The sequence below is a fragment of the Hydra viridissima genome, unplaced genomic scaffold (assembly GCF_058129835.1).
Source record: "Hydra viridissima isolate aposymbiotic clone 2 unplaced genomic scaffold, HvirCarnegie_v1 scaffold_1, whole genome shotgun sequence".
In the NCBI taxonomy this organism is placed as follows: domain Eukaryota; kingdom Metazoa; phylum Cnidaria; class Hydrozoa; order Anthoathecata; family Hydridae; genus Hydra; species Hydra viridissima.
The window spans coordinates 10,834,131-10,855,638 of NW_028324300.1; the positions used below are offsets into that span (position 1 = coordinate 10,834,131).

General features: G+C 29.3%; 4 protein-coding genes across 6 annotated transcripts; all 4 read right to left on the reverse strand.

Annotated features, from left to right (window-relative positions):
• Positions 1-9,553: 9,553 nt before the first annotated feature.
• Positions 9,554-10,861, reverse strand: LOC149893320 (uncharacterized). The gene has a single exon (XM_090095945.1). The coding sequence runs from the start codon at positions 10,859-10,861 to the stop codon at positions 9,554-9,556; it is 1,308 nt and encodes a 435-aa protein (XP_089952071.1).
• A 2,132-nt stretch (positions 10,862-12,993) lies between these two features.
• On the reverse strand, positions 12,994-14,654 carry LOC149893321 (acyl-coenzyme A thioesterase THEM4-like). 2 transcript variants are annotated; one of them, XR_016445326.1, is made up of 4 exons: positions 14,275-14,654; positions 14,036-14,146; positions 13,308-13,741; positions 12,994-13,275 (listed from the first exon to the last, which is right to left on the reverse strand). XR_016445326.1 is itself a non-coding variant. In XM_090067762.1 (3 exons), exons 1-3 carry the CDS (start codon positions 14,523-14,525, stop codon positions 13,576-13,578), a joined length of 528 nt encoding a protein of 175 aa, XP_089923888.1. In that variant the 5' UTR covers positions 14,526-14,654; the 3' UTR covers positions 12,994-13,575. The 2 variants fall into 2 exon arrangements, 1 of the variants encoding a protein (XP_089923888.1); XM_090067762.1 differs by having other exon boundaries at positions 12,994-13,741.
• A 24-nt stretch (positions 14,655-14,678) lies between these two features.
• LOC149893322 (acyl-coenzyme A thioesterase THEM4-like) lies at positions 14,679-17,024 on the reverse strand. Of its 2 annotated transcripts, XM_090067754.1 has the most exons (5): positions 16,667-17,024; positions 16,459-16,544; positions 16,053-16,333; positions 15,830-15,940; positions 14,679-15,048 (listed from the first exon to the last, which is right to left on the reverse strand). In XM_090067754.1, the coding sequence occupies exons 2-5, from the start codon at positions 16,492-16,494 to the stop codon at positions 14,853-14,855; spliced, it is 624 nt and encodes a 207-aa protein (XP_089923880.1). In that variant the 5' UTR covers positions 16,495-16,544; positions 16,667-17,024; the 3' UTR covers positions 14,679-14,852. The 2 variants fall into 2 exon arrangements, with proteins under 2 accessions (XP_089923880.1, XP_089923884.1); XM_090067758.1 differs by lacking the exon at positions 16,459-16,544.
• A 121-nt stretch (positions 17,025-17,145) lies between these two features.
• On the reverse strand, positions 17,146-21,480 carry LOC145188013 (uncharacterized). Its single transcript, XM_090067763.1, has 5 exons — positions 21,271-21,480; positions 19,846-19,956; positions 19,649-19,726; positions 18,813-18,878; positions 17,146-17,250 (listed from the first exon to the last, which is right to left on the reverse strand). Exons 1-5 carry the CDS (start codon positions 21,352-21,354, stop codon positions 17,191-17,193), a joined length of 399 nt encoding a protein of 132 aa, XP_089923889.1. The 5' UTR covers positions 21,355-21,480; the 3' UTR covers positions 17,146-17,190.
• Positions 21,481-21,508: the final 28 nt, after the last annotated feature.

Genomic DNA, 21,508 nt, shown 5'->3' on the forward strand with positions numbered 1-21,508 from the left:
GATATCATGTTTTAAAATTTAAAAAAAAACTAAAAATCTCAAAATGAGAAAAATTGAGTCAAAAATTTAAAATCAAAAAATTACGTCTAAAAACACTCCTTAAAAGCTACCAGTGCTATATGAATCAGTTTTTTCAGTATCTAAGTATCCTTTATGAAGAGATCTAAGTTTTTTTCTTTGCCTTTTGCATATTGAAGTTGATTTACGACGCTTGTTTACAATTCGCTTTTGGTCCTTTAAAATCAGTTTTGGAATAGTCAATGATCCTAACAATCCGAAGTGACTTAAAACAGATTTTACCCCATCTCCACCGTCATTATAATGAACTATTGCAGAGTTTATACAAAGTTCAAATGTTCTTCTACTTACAAAAATGTTTTTAGGACATCGAGTCCATAAAATTGAATGAAATGCTTCATTTGAATTTTGGGTTTGACCATGTAAACATTTACTTAGCAAATCGTCATCAGATAAATCTTTAAAAATAGGTTTTATTATATTATGAATAAAGATAGGCAAGTTAATTTTGTTTGTGTGAGTACTTGTACCTTTAAGCTTATCTAGTTGCCACTTGCACCATGAATATTCATCCCTAGGACACATAGAATGACGAATGCTATTATGCTATTATTACTGCTCTTGCATTTGCTTCGTAGATTTTAGGACCTTGACCATGGTTTTGTTTAATGCATTCTTTTGATGTATAAACAGATTTAAACCATTCGCATGACTCACATAACAGTTCTAAATTATGGGCAAATCCCTTTCTCTTCTTTCTGTTATCAATGAGAGTTATTTTTTTATGGCCACATTCAGGACATACTAACAAAGGTTGAAATAAACTCTTAAGTATAGAGAAATTAACAAATAAAAAGTAATCATCTTCCTGCCTTATTACTTCACTCTTGGTATTGAGATTAGTTTGATCTATAATTAGCCTCTTTTTACTTATGCAAGATGAAACTTTTTCTGATGAAATATTTGAAAGATTTATTCTTGAATATTTGTTTAAAGGAGGCTTTTTCTTTCTTTTTCGTGAAAAATTTTGCTTGTTGCTTTTTCCAGAAGACATTACAATTATACACCAGTACAACTTGTTTGATTTAAATCAAGAGTTGAAAAATTCATAAATAATGATTTTATTCCACAACCAATATACAGTTCAATACGACAATTATTATAAGAAAATGTGATTTTAAAGCATGACCAAAAACAGCGCAGATCTATATTAAATTGGAAAAAGAAGCTTCACAAGATTTGTCATTTTGACCATCAAATTTGGGTAAAATAAAGGTTTTAATCTTTCGTTGCTATGGCGTTGCTAAGGTAAATAAACAAACTAGCTGATAATATAAGTTATTTTAAACCCTTTTAGTTTGATCAAACCTAAACAAGTTATATATCAGAAGATAGAGGATAAATTTTTACATAAATACAATATATTACCTACTTTTTCAATTTTTGATCAAAAATCTCTATTTTTCATAGGCCTACCACCTTAAAATGTTCTTGATTTGTTACGTTTATTTTTCTGTATATAAAATGTATAGGTAAGTAATTATTTAATAAAGCGCATAAAACCAAATAAAGTATTAAAAAATTAACAAAAAAAAAAGTCATCTAAGAAAAAAAGAATTCAGCAACAAGTTTTTAATGAAAGGTTTGATTTAAAAGTTTGGGTTTTTTTTTTTTTTCCAATTTGAGTTTTCTGTTTGAATTTTGAATTTATTTCGAAAAAATAAAACTTTTATGCGCATAATCATTGTAAAAAACATGGTTTTTTTAAATTCATTGGTTTTTTGGGGTATGTAACTTCTAAAAATCTTTGAATAGTTCCACTGACATCTATTTATTCTATAATATTACATTTCTTAGACGATACTTTTTTAGCTTAACATGGTTTGTGCTAATCGAATATAGTTTTATTCTTTTTAATGCTGAAAATGATCTTTCTGCATTAAAAAGTTCGTACACGCAATGCATAGAAATATTTTAAAAATTATAGTCACTTTGTGAAACGTGCATTCGATCAGCAACTCATTTAAAGTTTTTAAAATACGTTGAGCTTTTGCGTGTGTATCATTTATAAAATTAACGTGTGTATCACTTACTAAACTAATGTGCTTACATTCTTCAATCAATCTTGGTTCTAAATCAATTTTATATTTAATTGATGACGAACTTGCATCTTCACAAATCATATTTTCGTCGCAATTTTTTAGTTTCATTAAAAATCTAAATTTTGAGGTTATACTCGTATGCAGATTTCCATTTCTTTATTTCTGCTAGAAATGCATGTATTATAACATTAAAAGTACGGAAATCTGTGTTTTTATCAAATTGTGTATATCCTGATGCTTCTTCGTCAAATTTCTCTTTCCTCTTAATAATTCTGTAAGTTATAAACTTCCCGATAATTTCTCTCCTTCGGTACAGTGATAATTAAATATTCTACACATAGATTTCTAGCTCTTCTTTTAAAAGCTATTTGGTCCTACTTTATATTTGAACTTTTTTTTTTTACCCCAGATTACGGAAGATTTTTGTAAAACTAAAGATATTATGAGCATACTTTAAAATATCCCATCAATTGTTTACCTGACCAAGAGAGAGCTGCTGACCATCGGAAACAGTTTTAGGTTCGAATGTTCTTTTTTTTTTTTAAATACACTCTCCTCCAAAACATAAGTAATCAATTTAAAAATTTTATTTTTTCAACTTCACTTATTGAATACAACAATTGTTCTAAAGATAAAAAATACTGTCAAAGCGGAATCAAATTGCTACTATTAAATTATTACTATTTGTAAGAATGTTTTTACAAAATGTAAAGAAAAGATTTGGACATAATACGACTACCTGAAAATGAATATATACGTGTTATTTTCCTTATATTTGTATGAAATACAAGCTAAAAATATTATGTAAAAATGTGGTCCCTCAGAACATTAGCAACTTTTTAAGTGGTAGTTTTTGTGGTCGGTGCCGTATTATCAGGAGTGATATTGACATTGATAGCAGCCTGACTCTTTTTAACTTGATTCATCTGATCTTTAATTTGAAAGAAGTTTGACTTTTTCTTATTCATTTTGTCTTATTAATGTTCAAAAATATTTGAAAAGTGTTAAAAAAAAATATTTGAATAGTGTAAGTTCAAACTGCTAAAAGTGTAATGATAAAGAAATAAAAAACTCTTGTGGACCTTGATATATTAAGAGATATAAACCCCCTAAAATTTTTAAGAAATGAAAAATTGTTTTAGATATATTTTAATGTATGGGGATTTTAAAAATCATAGAGTTATGTCTAAATATTCTTCTAAGTATTAAAATTTTGCATTTTTTCTAATATTAAAAATGTCGTTTTTATGTAGTAAATTTACCAATAGTAATACACCTAAATGAATGACTTCTGTACATGGCATTCTCTACAACAGGCCTATTCATCGCGCAACCGTTGTTTTTTTGGGGACCTATTTTTTTACGGCTGTTGAGAAATATTGTTCCATGTTCAGACAAATTTTTTAAAAAGGAAATGTGTCTTTAATTCAAATAAATTTATATAATTCAAACGTGAAGTTTTAGAATAATGTAAAGCAAATAATATATATTTTTAAATTTCAGATTAAGTCTATATATCATGCTAAAAGAATGTTGTATGCTTGTCACACTAATTATCAAAGTGAAAAAAAATAAATATCGAGTGAAACTAGTAAAGTATCACTGTATCGATTTCCAATTGATAATATTGAGCGTGAAAAATAGATAAAAGCTATTCCAAATTCTAATTTAGTTGTTACCAATAATACTGTTATCTGTGAGTTACACTGACCTCCAAATTTTAAAACAGTTACAGTGCTTGGAGGAAAACGTCGACCTAAAAATATTTTCTCTGTTTGGCTGGGAGTACCCTTTTCTCAATTTCCAACTGCTGGTTCTACTCAAAGAACTACCATAAGACCTTTAAGTGTCATTAGAAATACATTAAATGGTGAGTTATACACATTTCTCAAAATTGTTCTCATCTGGTCTAAGTTAGAAGAGAAAACTTCGGTTTTTAAGCTCCATGAAAATGGACAATAAAAAAAAAAGTAATTATGCAACATATCTTAGTTGTGGGACCAAAAAATAATTGGAGATAAAGTTTATACACCAGACATGATTATACGCTCTTTTCTATATTTTTCAACACCAAGAGCATAAAATCATTTGAGAAATTATTACCAACTGCCATCAGTTATATAACTAACTCGTATTACTTCAAAAATTGCAAATATTAATGAAAACAAATTTAGATATTCAATATTTAATTCTCTTCCAGATAAGCAAAAAATACATACCATACAACATGATGAAATTTATATTTAAAAAAAGTTTAATTTACCAGGGTGGAATTAATTATATAAATAAAAAAAATAATAATAAATTACAATCTGATTTTTATTTGAACAGATTAATTTGACCAATCAAATAATCAAATCGAGTCAATGCAAATGTAAAAGCCATTATATGTGATGGGAATCGTGTCAATCTGGCTTTAAATTCCATTCCAGGAAAGCCATGATTAACAGTAGATGGAAAGTATTTACTGTATGACTTTGTACACCTTGTAAAAAATATTCATAACCTTTTGTTAATTGAAAAAACTCAAGAATTAATGTTTGATGATTACGAAGTGACCAGAATTGCAAAATGGACTCATTTGAAGCTTTACAATGCCGAATCTAGAAGCCTTCTCAAGTTATCTAATCTGAATGAAACTTCTATTGCTCCAAAACCTGTTGAGCGACAATATATCTCAACGGTTTTAAGAGTGCTTTCTGAAAAAACTTATGCTGCCCTTTTGCAACATCCTGACGTAATTCATAGCGATGTTAACATGCTGTATATATCAATAAAGATATTATTTGGTGGAAATTTTTAAATGTTAAAGTTATTGATGCAGATACAAGGCATAAGGATCCTTTGCAGGCTGTTATCAATAATCCTTATGATGAGCGTTTAGATTTAATACTTCAATTTGGTGATATGGCACGTAAAGTGGCAGGTCCACAAGATAAACATATTAAGCAGCTTTCTAAAGATACTGGAGCTTGTGTACATCAAACTTGGTATGGCTTGGTGGTCGTGGAAGATTAACCGATGCAACTATTGATCGACTTCAAAATTTCTTTGGAGTGGCAATTAGAAAGTATACTGGTGATTTAGTTGCCATAAAACCATTAGCACTTGCCACTCTTTTTCATGTTGCATCATCGAAAATTAACAACTGCCACTACCCACATTGCCCAACGGGTGCAAGTATTTAGTGTGAATTCAACAGCGACAAAGTGAATAATATTGATACATACAAGTCAGGTCCTGGTTTTCCCTTGGAGGTTGTATACAAGATCAGACCTGTATTTAAAGACCTCACAAAATATTATGAGCTTTGATAATGTCTTCACGGTAAAACACAAAATGCAAATGAGTCCTTTAATGGAAAAAATTTGGAATTGTATACCGAAAACAAAATTTTTCACCCTTTCTAATCTCAATTAGAATCTTATATGCAATATTTAGTATGTTTATAGATTTTTTAATTTTGTTTTTCACTTTTTGCGCGTTTTCTCATTTGACATTTTTCAATATGCCGGCTGCAATTACAAGAAAAACACTTAAGCTTTTTGTCTGATATTTTCAGCATATTTTTCTTTCAATAAGAGCAGTGTTTTAAATGGAACAGAGTTTTGATGTATCAAGCAAAAAACAGTAGGGGAGAACTTACACCCTTGATCCGTATGCACCTTTGATCCTACAGCGTTATCTCTATACTTATATAACTTTTTAAAAATGGCTGATAGCCATCGTGTTATAAATACTGAATCTACAAATTTTATTGTGTTTTGGTAAGAAAATAGGCTATTGTTAAAGTTATTTCTAAAAAAGTTTATCTTGACGGCAAAAAGTATTTTTTTTACTTTTACAAGGAACCTCACATCTTTAACATTTGCTTGTGTTGAGTAATTTTGTTTATACCATTTTGTAACTAAATTACTCACCTCTTCTATGGTTGTTTTTGTTATGTTGTAAAACCATCTAATATGACAAAAAAGAAATTTTTGTGAAAATGGAGCGGGTTAGCACCCTTGATCCTAATGCGTTTATGCACCTTTGATCCTATGATCAAAGGTGCATACACAGAAAAAGAAAATAACAAAATGTAAAAACTATAGAGAAACATGAACATTTCATATTTCATATTGTATTTTAGTAATTTTTTTTTAGAATAAAGCGTTATGATAAAGATTTTCATGCTATTTTGTGTTTATTTTTGTTCTTATAATATTAATTTGTATTCATATATACATAAATACATATACATACATACATACATACATACATACATACATACATACATACATACATACATACATACATACATACATACATACATACATACATACATACATACATACATACATACATACATACATACATACATACATACATACATACATACATACATACATACATACATACATACATACATACATACATACATACATACATACATACATACATACATACATACATACATACATACATACATACATACATACATACATACATACATACATACATACATACATACATACATACATACATACATACATATATATATATATATATATATATATATAAAATTTATGTGTGTGTGTATAAAATCTTTGTTTATGTTTGTTTGTATTTATAAAAAGATCTTTATAAAAATTAATTCAACAACTTATGAATAGAATAAAATTAAACAGACTTTTTTTTTTTACAGTTAAACATGGTGTTTCATAAAAAAAGAAAAACTGAAAGACCGACCAGGGGGTAAAGTTAATGAAAATGAAATGCGAGCAGCTGTTGATGCAGTTCTTGATGGCCAATCAGTCACTGCTAATTCATTTCAAGATGCTGTTGATTCAGTTTCTGCTAATTTTCATGTCCCAGCCTTTAATCATTCAATGTCAAGTCTGCCATTAGACTCACTGTTGTAAACCATAATAAAAAAAGTCTTTCATGTATATTTTGGCTTTTATCAAATATAAGAAAAAGGCTATACAAGAACCACAAACATTTATCGTATATAAGATAGCGTAACTAATAACCGTATGTGTAATAGGTTTTATAAATAGCGTTACTAATAACTGTAATATTTAGAAGACGTCAGAAATATTCAGAAGTGTCGTCATGAGTGTTATATTACATTATTACTTAAATTATAACAGTCTTCTCCACGTTAGGAAAGTTTTAGGGCGGAGAGTATAGACTTAACCTCTGATATTATACTAGGAAAGAAAGTAGTCGTCGAGATACTTTGGCCTCTTCGTAACGAGTCCTGTTCTTGAGGGTATGTTATCAAGATTCTCGGGAGTAGTAACTTTCTGTATAGGCTGACTAGGTACCGCTGTTGTAGGTGACTGATTACAAGGGATGCTATCTATAATTGAATTCTTAACTAATGGGTTTGAAGTTACCTCGTTGGTTTCGTTTAATTCTTCTTGGTTTCTGTTTATGGAATTGTTGGTATTGTTGCTAATGAGCATCTGTTCAATGTTCAAATCACCGGATTGTTGTTGGACTGATTCTGTTGGGGGATTTAGGTCTTCTAGTGGGGCGAGGTCGTTTGTTGAAACAGTATCAATTTTTCCATTTTGAAATTTTATTCGAGCGTAGTGGGGCGATATTGTTTCTAGCAGTTGAACTCTGTCAACGAGTGGATCTCCTTTCATTCGTACCTGACGTCTGTAAAGGATTGTGGCATCCTGTTCTGTTAAGAAGTTAGGTAAAACAGTGCCTATTATTAACGAGCGTTGAAAGTTCATCATCCTCTGATGGGGTGTTTCGTTAGTGACGGTACACAAAAGTCCTCTTATGGAGGACAAAGCCATTTGCAATACTATTTCCCATTTCTCTTTTCCTAGACTTAAGGTTTTCAGAGCTAGACTAACGGCTTTTAGTATTGTTCCGTTTATTCGTTCACACTGACCATTGCCTTGGGGATGGTAAGGAGTGGTTCTAGTTTTAATTACTCCGTTCTTTTCAAGAAAAACTTTGATTTTTAAGCTTTTGAACTGAGTTCCACGATCTGTATGAATAGATGATGGTGCACCAAATAATGAAAAGAGGCTGAGAAGGTGTCGTATAACAGAGTCAGCTGATATGTCTTGACAGGGGAATGCAAATGGGTAGCGTGAGTACTCGTCCACCACCACGAGGATGTATTTGTTTGCTGTAGTGGATTGTAAGGGTCCAATAAAGTCCATCGATAAGCGTTCCCAAGGCCTTGTTGCCTGAATGAGACGACCTGTGGGTGGTTTGTAAAAACATGGTTTGAGCTCATTGCAAGTTGTACATTGGTTTTTTAATTGTTTGATTTCTGTGGTGGAGTATGGTAGATTTCTGGTTTTGCAGTAATGTATCATTCTTGTAACTCCAGGATGACATAGCTGGGAATGGATACTGTAAAACGCTTTAGTGTTATTTACAGTCGAGCAACATCTTGAAAGGGCATCTGCTACAATGTTTTGGTTCCCCGGCCTGTAAGAGATTGTATAATTAATATCAGCTAGTTCTAAACGCCATTGTGTTAATTTTTCATTTTTGATTTTTGTTGCACTCTGTTTATTAAAAATAAGGGAAATGGATCTTTGGTCGGTTATTATATTAATATAGGGTACTGAGTTAATCAAATGCCTCCATCTTCTACAGCATTCCACTATGGCAGCCGCTTCTTTTTCCACTATCGCATGCTTCATTTCGGCATTAGGTAATGTCCGTGAAAAGAAGGCAGCGGGCCTGCCAAGTTGTAATAGTGTTCCTCCGAGTGCTGAGTCGGAGGCATCAGTTTCTATTGTTAATGAAACTTTTAAATTAGGGGAGGCTAGACAAGCTTCTACAAGTTTCTTTTTGAGTATTTTTATTGCTTCTTTAGCATGTGGAGTTAAACCCTTTGTTGGAAAATTGTCTCTTGCTTGGGTAAGTGGGAGAGTTAATGCTGTGCAATTGTGTATCCACTTAGCGTAATAAGCAAATAAACCTATCATTCGGTTTAGCTCTTTTAACGATCTTGGCTCAGGCATATTTATCAGTGCTTCGTATCTTTTTGGGTCTGGCTTTATAGTTCCATTTTCAATAATATGGCCTGAGAATTCGATATGATTTTTTTTTAAATTACTCTTTTCTTCGTTTATCTCAATGTTGGCGATTTTAGCTGCGTGTAGAAAGCGACTAAGATTTTTATCGTGTTCTTGGGCATCTTTTCCACCGATAATTATATCGTCGAGATAAGCGTATGTGTTTTCAAGTTTATTATCCTGAATGAATTCATCCATTACTCTTTGAAAGATTGGTACCGCGTTTGTACATCCAAAGGGTAAGCGTTTGAACTCATATAAGTTGCCGTTAGCTTCAAATGCGGTTAGTTTGTAATCTTCGGGTCGTATTCTCACTTGATGATACGCCGATTTGAGATCAATTGTGCTAAAAATTTTATGGACTGCTATTTTAAGTATTAAGTCATTGATTCATGGTGTAGGATATGAATCGAGCGGAGTGTGTAAATTAATTGTATTAGAATAATCGATCACGAGGCAATTTTTATTTCCTGTTGATACTACAAAACATTGAGCTCGCCAAGGGCTGCGGCTTACTTGAATTATATCTTTTTTTAGTAAGCGGTTTATTTCATCTGTTATGGCGGAGATATTTTTGGGAATACGTCGTGAGGTTGTAGCTATTGGTTTTATTTTGTTAATATCGATTCCAGGTATTAAGGCGTATGTTGAACATTTCATACTTTTTGTTGCTAAACCGAATTTTAGAGGCTCTTTGTTTCCTTTAAAATTGATGGTCATATCATATAAGATACCTTTAACTTTTAATGTCGAGCTATCTGCTAGTGATACCTTTGAGGTAGATTGAGTATCGTATGAAAATTTCCATTGTCGAAGAAGTTTTGATGTAATGAAAGTTTTGTCGGACCCAGTATCTAACAGTGCATATGTTAGATTTTCGTTTATGGTGACGTTAATTAGTCTATCAGGTGAGTCAATTGCTGCTATGACCGTAGATATTATTGTGTTATCATCCTTTTCGTTATCTTTAACAACTGCTGCTTTGGTGTAAGTTTTGTTTTCTTTCTTAGAAAGACAGACAGTTGCCCATTGGCCCTTTCTATGACAATGTGTACATGTAGAGTTTCGTGCAGGGCATTTGGTTTTTGGATGTGGATCATTACCGCACCAAAAACAGGGAGATTTGATAAGATTATGACTTGCTGCAAAAGTCGGTAGCGTGGTAGTAGCTGTTATAGTTGTTGTCAAATTAAGGGCATCTTCGGTAGCCAATTCCATCGTAAGAGCTGTTTTATAAAGTGACTCTAGATTGTCATCTGTAGCTTCAAGCAGTCGTTGACGAATAGAAGGTGAGTGAATACCAGCTATAAAAGCGTGACATATTAGTAGGTTACTATGTTGCTCTGCTGTCAGAGGTTCTGTTGGACATTTTCTGGAAAATTGTTTTAAGTTACTCATAAAGCTTTCAACCGATTCTCCTTCTTTTTGTTTAAAAGAGCGAAGTTTATGGCGCATCATGATCGCTGTTGATCGTTTTTGATACTTGTTATCAAGAATTTTGATTGCATCGTCGTATGATGTAACATCCTGAATTATCGTAAAAGCCTTCACTCCGCATAGAACGAATAAGACTTGAAGTTTACAATCCTCTGGGATTTTGGCTTTATCTAGGTAAATTGATAGCATTTTTTTCCAGTATATATAGTCATCTTCGTTTGGTTCGTCGCACAGTACTTTTTTCAATATTTTGGCATCCATACTGATTTATATTTATATATAATAAAACTTATATTTGATAAAATTGTTGTAAACCATAATAAAAAAGTCTTTCATGTATATTTTGGCTTTTATCAAATATAAGAAAAAGGCTATACAAGAACCACAAACATTTATCGTATATAAGATAGCGTAACTAATAACCGTATGTGTAATAGGTTTTATAAATAGCGTTACTAATAACTGTAATATTCAGAAGACGTCAGAAATATTCAGAAGTGACGTCATGAGTGTTATATTACATTATTACTTAAATTATAACACTCACCTTCTAGTTTATTGCTTATCAGTTTTTAAAAATAACTGACCCTGGGAGTCAACTGTCCAGTGTTACTATTAACATTGCTCATCAAGCAAGTCTAGAAAAAATCAAGAAATTTCCAAAGGCTGGATCAAGAAAGTCTGCTAAAAGACATAAGTGTCAGCGCACCCTAATACTCACTGATACTCCTGTTCCAAATGAACTAAATAGACTTCAGGAAATGAAAAAAAAAATGTCAGTTTAAAAAGACAAAAAATCAGGAAGCTTTATGCAAAAAAAAAAATCTTCATGACAAGAAAGAAAAAACTTGATGTCCAAAATTATAAAAGAAAAAATGATAATATTTTGAACAGCTATAACAGTGATAGTGATATTTTAGAAGCACAGCATTTTAATGAATTGTCTTGTAGATCTACTCAAGGATATTGTAAAGAAGTAATCTCTTACTTTAACAACTGAGGAAACATAGAGCCTCAGTAAAAAGATAACATTTTTTATCATTGATTTTTCTTTTTTTGTTGCATTAATTTTTTTTCTTTCGTTGATTTTGCTTTTCTTTCTTCTAATAAGAGGAATAAAGTTGTAATAAAATTAATAAAAAATTAAATGGTTTTTAATATAGACATTGTTTGAATGACTTAAAAACAATTTTTACACATTTACGGTATAAATTTGGATTCAGATCAAGTATACAAAAATAGGATCAAGGGTGCATATATGTAGGATCAAGGGAGCATACTGGTATGCACCCTTGATCCCAATTGAGTCTTATTAATTTTTATTATTTTTAATTTATTTTAAATATTTTGGGCAGTAAATGATCATTAAATTATAATAAAATATAAAGTTTGCTATCATTTACTGTTAATTTAGAGGTCAAAGTGAAAACATATATTCAGTAAATTGGCCGGATAGATTTTTAGGATCATGGGTGCATACTCTCCCCTATAGCTAATTTACCTTTTCCAAAAATTTTTCTATTATCAACTTTGGCTCACAGGTCATCAAATTCAGAGTTTTTTTTAAATATCTATTCCATTTAAAACACACATACAATTATTCTAAATATGCCACCAAAGTTTCCTTTTGCTTTTTTTATTAGTTTTAGCTAAAACTTGGCCGGTGCGAGTACTATTTTCTGCTTATTTATTATTATTTTTTTTGGAAGGGGGAGGGGAGGGGGTTATTTGGTATTAATGTCATGCATTGTGAACAAGTTGGACAACATGTTACAGCTCAGATAGATTCTGAGCACACCGCACAATCTCGCAAGTTTTGATCGTTTCTACGGCAACAATGAAATTTTCGATTAATTCGATTATCTGCGTGGTTTAACGGCTTTCAGCTCGTCACAATTTGTATTTTGAATTTACACGGACCTTTCATAAATGAGCGTGTCAGGCAGTTCTCTAGCGTCTCTGAGCAGGTGTTTTGACTGATTCGGCCTGCCTTAGACAAAAAGTTCTGTTTTAAAAGTCTGAAAGAATTTTATATCGACAGTATAAAAGTTCAATGAGACTCCTATAGAATACCAAGCCTACAAAAATTCTGTTCAATTTCCAAAAAAATTTTTTGGATTTTATAGATTTTAAATAAAAGTACCCCCCAAATACGAACGCTCCCTTCACCACCTTGTACCTGGTGACGTCTTTTATAGCTATTGACTGTCGATAAAATATCTGTTTATTGCTTTGGACACCTTTGCTTGTACTTTTCAAATCTTAAAATCTCATAAAATTCCTTATATGAGACTCGTCAGCGTTGAGATTATAACTTTTTATAAAAAAATAAGCAAATTAACGTTGATAAAATTATCAATAGTTGCTTTGCGAAGTAAAAGAAGGGAAAATCAGTATAAAACTTATTGCTTCAAAATTTTTCAGTACATTTTCCAAGTACAGCTCACAGTTAAAAACTAGATAAAATTTTTTTAAATAAATAAATACATGTATATAAGCAGGAGCCCCTACTGTCTAATAGAAAAAATTCCGAAATAGAGATTTTCGAAATGTATGTAAATATAAATTGCACTAAGTAGTTTAAAATAGTCAAATAAAAGGTAAATTCAACCTACGAGTAATGAAATAAAAGATAAATTCAATCTATGATTAGTCAAATAAAAGATAAATTCAATCTACGATTAGTCAAATAAAAGATAAATTCAACCTACGAGATCAGCAAAAACTAAAAGATTCAATTTTAACTAAAAAAGATATTTTACATCCTTTTTTCTTAAATACGTAAATTAGTATAGTAGATAACTATGCATTTTGGTAAAATCAGCTCTTGTTATATCAGTTCGATATGACTAATAGTCATTTCAGCATAATCAACTATGCGCCAGACTAAAATTGTGAAAATATGATTATATTAAACAATATAATAATGACATGCTAATAATTCTTTTTAACACCAACAGGCTTTCAAACAGCTTTTAAAGAGAAGCAGTTTGTTTGTGTTTAACTATAAACACAGCATTAGCCCTGGCTAACACTTTTCCATCATGAACGCAAGTTATTTGACTGTTAATAAATATCTTGCGCTGGTCTATTTTTTCCACTTGACATCGATATATAACTGGGTGTCCTACCAGTACTGGGCTAAAATATACCAAGAACAATATTAAACAAGGACAAATTTTAAAGAGATGATTTAACAAGTAAACTTCAGAAGAGTAAAAAAAAAATAAAAATCAACTTTAATAAAAACAATAAGAAACAAGGTTTAGGACCAAAATTTAAAATCGGCTATATAATTTATAATAAAATAAATAACAAAATAAAATAATTGATGGTAGTGATAAATATGATGCTGTTCAAGTTGAGGAAATTTAACTAATTAGAAAACAGGCAATGAAGTTGTAATAAAGAGATCTAAAATATTTTTAAACTAACCTATCAAAACATATATTTAAGCTGGCAGTCATACAGTCTCCTAAGCATGTAAACACTAAACTGGCAATTATCTCATCAAAAAGGGTTGCAACTGCACCTCTATCAACATATCTTAAAAAAAAGAAAAACCAAAATAAATTTAGTATCTCAGAAAAACAAAATACTAAGAATATTTAGTAAGCAAATTATAACTGAAATTCATTTAATTTGACACAGCACATATACATTATTTTACACACATCATTGTATTGTCGTAAGCCCAGGGTCCAAAAGTGACTAACAGTATCGCCTTTCTTTCTTCAGTACTCACAAAAAAATAACCATTAAATATCTTTTCATTTCCACAATGTACATAATGTCTTGTTTCATCATTTTGTTTGTTGATTGGAACTTTCACCCAGTTTTTTTCTTGGACAATCTTCTCCAGCTCTTTGTTAAATTCTATTGCTTCTTTTGTCCATGAATTATCAGGTACATCCAATCTGATCATAGCACAACTTTTATAATACAAATTTTATGCAAAGAATAATTTTTAGCTTAAAAAAATAAATATAAAAAGATGTACTTTCACAACCTTGGTTCATAAATTAGACAAAAAAACTATAAATTAATTAGTTAAGGGATATCTTTTTAATAGCCAAAATTTAAGGACCAAATTTTTTTCAACAAAAAAGCATACATCTTTACAGAGTAGCTTAAATAATTTCACTTAATTTTACACATAAATACATATTTCAACAATTTAAAATAAAAAATTCTTTATAAAAGCATAAGGAAAACTTTTAAAAATCAATTATTTAAAGGAATTTCACTTCATTCATGGTTTGTTTTGCTCACTTGGATTACTTTGTGTTAAAGATGCATCTTTATCGACCAATACATATATAGCAGAAGCATTACCTAGCATTTTATCACTATCAAAGCTGGTAATTTTACTTTCAAGATAGATCTTTCGTCCTTCCACTTTTACTACTTCGCAATCATATAGAAAAGTACTTCCAACATGCAAAGGACTAAACAAAACAAAAAAATATAGAAAAAGAACAATAATAACAAGGATAGAAAACAAATATTCAAATTTTTTATGCAAGTTATGGATTCAAATTTCTGAGTAAAAGTTTTTTTTTTGCTTTCACACTGTTAAACTAAAACTTCTCACAGAGAAATTTTAGTTAAACATGCTTTAAATAGAAATTCTACTTAGTACATATTATAGGTTTATAGGTTTTAATTTAAGACTGTAAAACCTATTGGTATTTTATAAAAAGAGATTTTTATTTTCATCAAATAATAAGCATATTTGTATACTGGTTTAGACAAGTGTGTTTTTCAAAATTTTTGAAAAAAGAAACTTTTTTCTTTGGAATTTATTACAAATTTCAATTTTATGGAATGTGCTAGGCTATGAAAAATAATTTTTTTTGTTCATAAAACTCACAATTATGACATCAGTTATTACCTAACCTTTACAAAGATCTATTGATGTAATTATAAGTACACTAAGATCTATTGATATAATTGTAAATACACTAAGATCTATTGATATAATTATAAATATACTTATCCTGATTTTTTCCTAAAGCTGAATCAAAAACCCTAACTAAGAGCATGATTTGAATACTGGAAGGTGAGATTTCAAAAAAACTGTTCATTAAAAAATAGCAAAATAAAAAAATACAAACACCTTGCTTAGAACGTTAAAAAATAATAATAATAATAATAATAAAATAAAATAAAATAAAGAACAACAACAAATGATAACAAGAAAATATCTGCCAAAAATAAATTGCAAACCTTTTATAGTTAACATTAAGATTAGCAGTCACACATGCTCCAAAACACTTAGTAGCCAAAATCCCAGTTATTGAGTCATGATGGGTAGCAATTGCACCTCCATGTACAAACCTAATGGAAAAGAATCAGAAAACAGGGCCAAAAATTACAAATCACAACATACTAGAATCTTTTAATCAGAGAATTAAAATCAAATAATTTTTGTTCGAAGGTTCCAACTTACTTGCTACCATTACTTGACCATGGTCCATAAGTAATCAACCATTTAGCCTTCTGTTCTTGGATAGAGAAAAAAAAACAACCATAAAATACTTTCTCATTACCAAAACGAGTGTAAGTTCTTACATCTCCAGTTTGCTTTACAAATGGATGTCTTTCCCAATTATTTTTTTGCGCAAATTTTTCTAATGAAGCATTACTCTCTATTGCCTCTTTTGACCAAGAATCATCAGGAATATCTAATCTTTCCATGCTGTGGAACTTACAAAGCTTTTTGAACAAACTCTTTTAGAATAAATACATGCAAAGTATTAGAGAAATCAGTTAGGATTAAACAAAACTCTATAGTAATTCATGATCTTTTTATATAGCTTAAATCTAACTTTAAAAAAAAAAAATTTGTGGCAAACCTGGCAGTTTTGACTGGTTTGTCTCAAAATATACATTTTCTTTAATAAACCGTGTTACACATAAGAAATATTTTCTATTTTATTTACTAGGAATTAAAAAAACATTATATACCTAATACATTACTCTATGGAACATAACAATAAAAAATATGTAAATTTCTTAAAATGGCAAATCATTAGAAAAAAAAACTCAGAAAAACTACTATACTTGTTTTTCAGTATTGGTGATATCATTACCAATTTGATTGTATAAGTTGCATTTCTCTTAGTTGATCTATATATTTGTGGGTTTATCTTTTAGTAGTTCTAAACAATTAGCTCAAACAAATAGTAGTTCTAAAAAGTTTTTTATTGATATCATTTTTCAGTGAATTTTATCAAGCATCAAAATATTTACCAACCTTGACTTCAAAACATAATATTATAGGCTTACAACCAAAAATATCCTTATTTGTGAGGACTATTATATACCGAGTCCACCATGGTTAAATCAGTTATTTACAATCTACTTTGTTATCCAGAACTTGTAAATAGAAATTTATTAAAAAATCTTCAATAGTTAAGCAGCACTTAAATTGTTTGGTATCACCAATGCTGATTCACTCAATGTATATATATAATAGTGTTAATAAAAATAGAGTAGATAAACTTGATTCAGGGTAAACTTTACACAAAAAAACAATGATATTAAAGTATAAAATATATTCACAAAGCACAAAAAATACATATTGGTTAATCTAAAGCTGCCAACAATCCATCTCTATGTCTGTCCTTTGCTAGTTCTGCTAAAGCCTACATAAGAACATAAACATTATTGTAGCCATAATAACTATTTGCCTTAGCAACTATTTTATCAATTAATACAAAGAATTAGCTTCCTTTTAAAGAATTTAATAAGCTTAGATATCTCAAAACGTTTTGGGAATTTTCAATCAAGATTTTTATTTCGAGATGATACAAGAAGTTACGAGATTGGGTTTGAAAATTCACCAAAAAATCTTGAAAATTTCGAGATTTTTTTGAGTTTTTTTCTAGAGTTACAAGATTCTTTACAAGATTAGTTAAAAGAATCTCATATTTACTTCATTTCAAGAATTTTAGTGAGAATTTCGAGATATTACAAGTTTCTTGTAATGACTCTTCAAAAAAAAAGGATAAACTAGTTAATCCAAAAAATGCAGGTAAATTGTTATTGTTTTTTTTTTGCAATGTAAACTGAGCTTAAAATTAAAACTTTAAAAGTTTAATGAAATTAGCTAAAATTTTATTAAATATATAACATTTCTTTGTCATTCAATGATATTATCATCTTTTTTACAAAGAATCAGGTAAGAAAACACTTTATTACTATATATTATACTCAGTGATCTGGCTAGCTTTGGAAAAAGAAAAGGCAGAGAAAAAGCACCAAGGAGATATTGCCTATCAGAATTCTATAGCAGGTGAATTGGTGTTTTAAATCATTTTTATTAATCTTTATTAAACTATTTTTATTGAATATTAACTATTTCATGATTGATTTAGAATTTTTGAATCGTTTTTCTTTTGTTTACTTATGAATCCAAAACCTTTTTAGTTTTTACAAAAAAAGGTACTTATTATTCTTTTTTTTAATTTTTAGTTATACGACGAAGATGAGCGATACAAGCAAGAGCAATGACGACATACACCTAAAGTCTTGAGTAGAGACATTAAAAAGAGGAAGTTGGTAGGACCATCAACACCTGAGAAAGCCAAAAACATTGATGCATACATAAAGTATAAGCCGCAGGACAAAGAGCAGCATACGAGAGGAGGAGATATAGAAATTGCCAAGTTCTTGGCCAGATGCAACCTTCCCTTCTATCTGATGAAAACTGAAAAAAGAGTAGAATGTTTCATGATGAAGACTGCCAATGGCTGCTTAGGTGGGCATAGAAATAGTGTTTTGTTATTTTAATCAAAATTTAGATACAAAAATGAACAAAAAACCTTTTGTTCCAATCATTCTCAATATATTTGAAAAATTAGAAAACTTTTCTCGTAATATCTTGAAAAACATAGAAAAAATATTTTAAACCTTGTTAATTTCTCGTCATTCTCGTAATATTGTCATGTTTCGAGAAAGGGACATTTTGTGGCCAATTCTCAATCGAGAATCATGTTACTTCTCGTAAACTCTCAAAACAGATTCTTGAAACTTGTGAAAACCACAATCTCAATCGAAACTACTCTCGAAACTCAGTGTCATTTCGAGATCTCGTATCGCAATGTCTCGTAACAAAAATAGATTTGAGATGCCCAAGCTTAGTATTTAATTAATTCACCTTAAAAAATCCATCTCAAAAATTCAGCAATAAAACTATTATGCTTACATGAAATGTCCTTGGCTCATGAATTGCCAACTCTGATAACATTTTACGATTGATTGCAATATTACTCTGAAATAAGCCACATATATAAAATTTTATTATTCTATTTGCTTGATTTTCAATATTATCAAAAGTAATGTAGGATAAGGAAAATATTTTTCATTAGGAACTCTTAAAATGAATGTCTGTTGAAGACTTTTTTCAATTTTTGTCCAATTTGTAGAGAGCTTCCAATTTCCTTATTGTGTTTCTATCCAATATAATTTTACTGAGTTATAATTTAACTGTATAATAGTTAATTTTACTGACTTAAAGTTAATTGCACTGAACTATAACTAAACTTACTGTTATAATTTCACTGTATTATAGTTCACTTCACTGTATTGCAATACCTTCACTGATTGTAAGTGAGAAGTTTGGGATTTAGTTTTGGAGTTTTAGATTTTAGTTTTAGATTTTATAGTCTGTGAAGCAACTAGGGCTGCCAATTCGAACTTTTTTTTAGAAGTTCGAACTTGAACATGTTCGAACTATTTGGGAAAAAAGTTTGAAAATGTTCGAACTTTTTTCAATGTACTAAAACATGCAAAATAAAAGAGTACAAGTTAAAAACAAAACCGTTTATTTATCTATTCATAAAACTGTTTATTTATAAAAACAAAACTGTTTATTATTGAGACCCGCTTCTCATTTTCACTACATTTAACTTGAAAAAATTATCTATTTTAGAATAAACAACATCACTAAGTATTTTTAAGTTAATATTCAGTAGAGTAGTGCTTGAAACAATTTTCAAAGATCAAACTTAATTCTTAAAGATCTATTTGAAAATAACTTACTCTGCATAGATTTCTCATAAAAACTGAATATGGCATGCTATGCTCTCGAACACCAAAGTTGATTCTTTGTATCCATAACTAATAAAAGCAGACTCTGTATTTGAATATCAAGTTGATGAAATAAATACTGGTGATAAAAATTTAAAAATCTAAGTATAACTATATTGTTACAAAAAAAGCAGAAAAAAAAAACAAACCTTTCTCATATCTCTTTTCTTTAGTTTCCGTCCTTTATATTGTTTTTGCAGGGCTTTATGGACACATCTTACGGCAAGACTGTAACAGTTCTTTCTTCTACCACGAAATCCCTAAAGATAAAATTTAATAAAAGGACAATTAAAATATTTAAACTTATATATTTTAATCTTAATAATTTACAGATCTCCTTAAGTAATTATTAAAATTTTACAACTTATTTATTTATCACAGGAGAATACTAAATTTACAGCCAGTGGTAGACTTATACTTAGGTCACATAGGACTGGAAATTACAAATTAAATAACATGATATTTTTATATATAATTTTAAAACAGATTTTGGAATGCAATTCAAAAGCACAACATTACTCTTTAAACTTGAAAATAGTTAAATATTTTGTAATTTCAGAACAACAAAAAGTTTAATAACATAATATCTAGTTGAATAAAAGCCTTAGGTAAAAAAAAATGCAGTGTCTAATTAATCAAAAATATTTCCTTTATCAGCTTAATTGTTTAAGTAGAATTTTTTAACAACTTGATTTTAATTTTAATAGATCTATATACATGTATATATGTAACTATATAGTTCAATATTTTAAATTAAAGTTTGTTTTGAGTTTGATTTTTTTTTTTTTTTCAAACAAATCTTTATAACTAAAGTTTCCAGATTTAGCTATTTATCATCAGTTAAGTCTTTATAGTTTTAAAAGACCATTTATAGAATTCTTGTGTGTATATCTAATTTTGTGTTTTATTGTTGTAAAATATAAAAATTAATATCAATGCCAAACTTTTTTTTTGTTTTTATTTTTGTAAATGTTAAAATTAGCATTGCAACACATTTTAAATTGCCTAAACATGGAATTAGAGTTAAGTTTATCTAAAACTATTTTAGCTCTAATTGCTCATGGTAAACTTTTGGCTAAGGCTTAACCAAGCCTATCTTAACTAACTTTTCTCTAAACCTAACCTTTATTTTACTCCTAACAAATTCAATATAAACTGAGTTACATTTCAAAGAAATTTAACCCTAACTCCCATATTCATACATTTCAAAAGTTTGTACATCCAAAATAAAATGCCAATTTGAATGTTTATTTTTACCATACTTACCAAACTTCTTTATTGAAAAAAAAAAAAGAAGGAAGAGTTCTGAAAAACAGTTTCAGGCAATTTAAGATTTTTTTAAAACTTATAAGTAAATTTAGAGAGTAGTGGTTAGGACTTTAAAGTTGTAAGATATTCTTCAAACTGAATTTTTAACAACTACATTGTTCTAAGATTCTTTAAATTATTCTTGGCTTTATTACTAATATAAGTTAAATTCTACTTTTGATATAAACCTTTAAAGCAATTTGATTAAAAAAACTTAAGCATGTAAGATTTTCAGGATTTCTAACAAAGATATTTTAACTAAAAACCTTAGCTAGAGCAAAAATCTTTGCTTTTTTAACAACTCTGTTGAAAGGTCCAGCACGAACCATATGCATAAAATTAAGGAACATTTTTCTTTAGTTATTTCTTTAACTTTGATTTTAAAACATAATACTCAAGCTTAGTTTTGAGTAACTATTTCTTAATGGAACACAACTCCTGCTCGTAATTTCCAACATTTCGGAAGCATATGTATATCAGCTGTGCAAAAATTCTGTTCTGCAA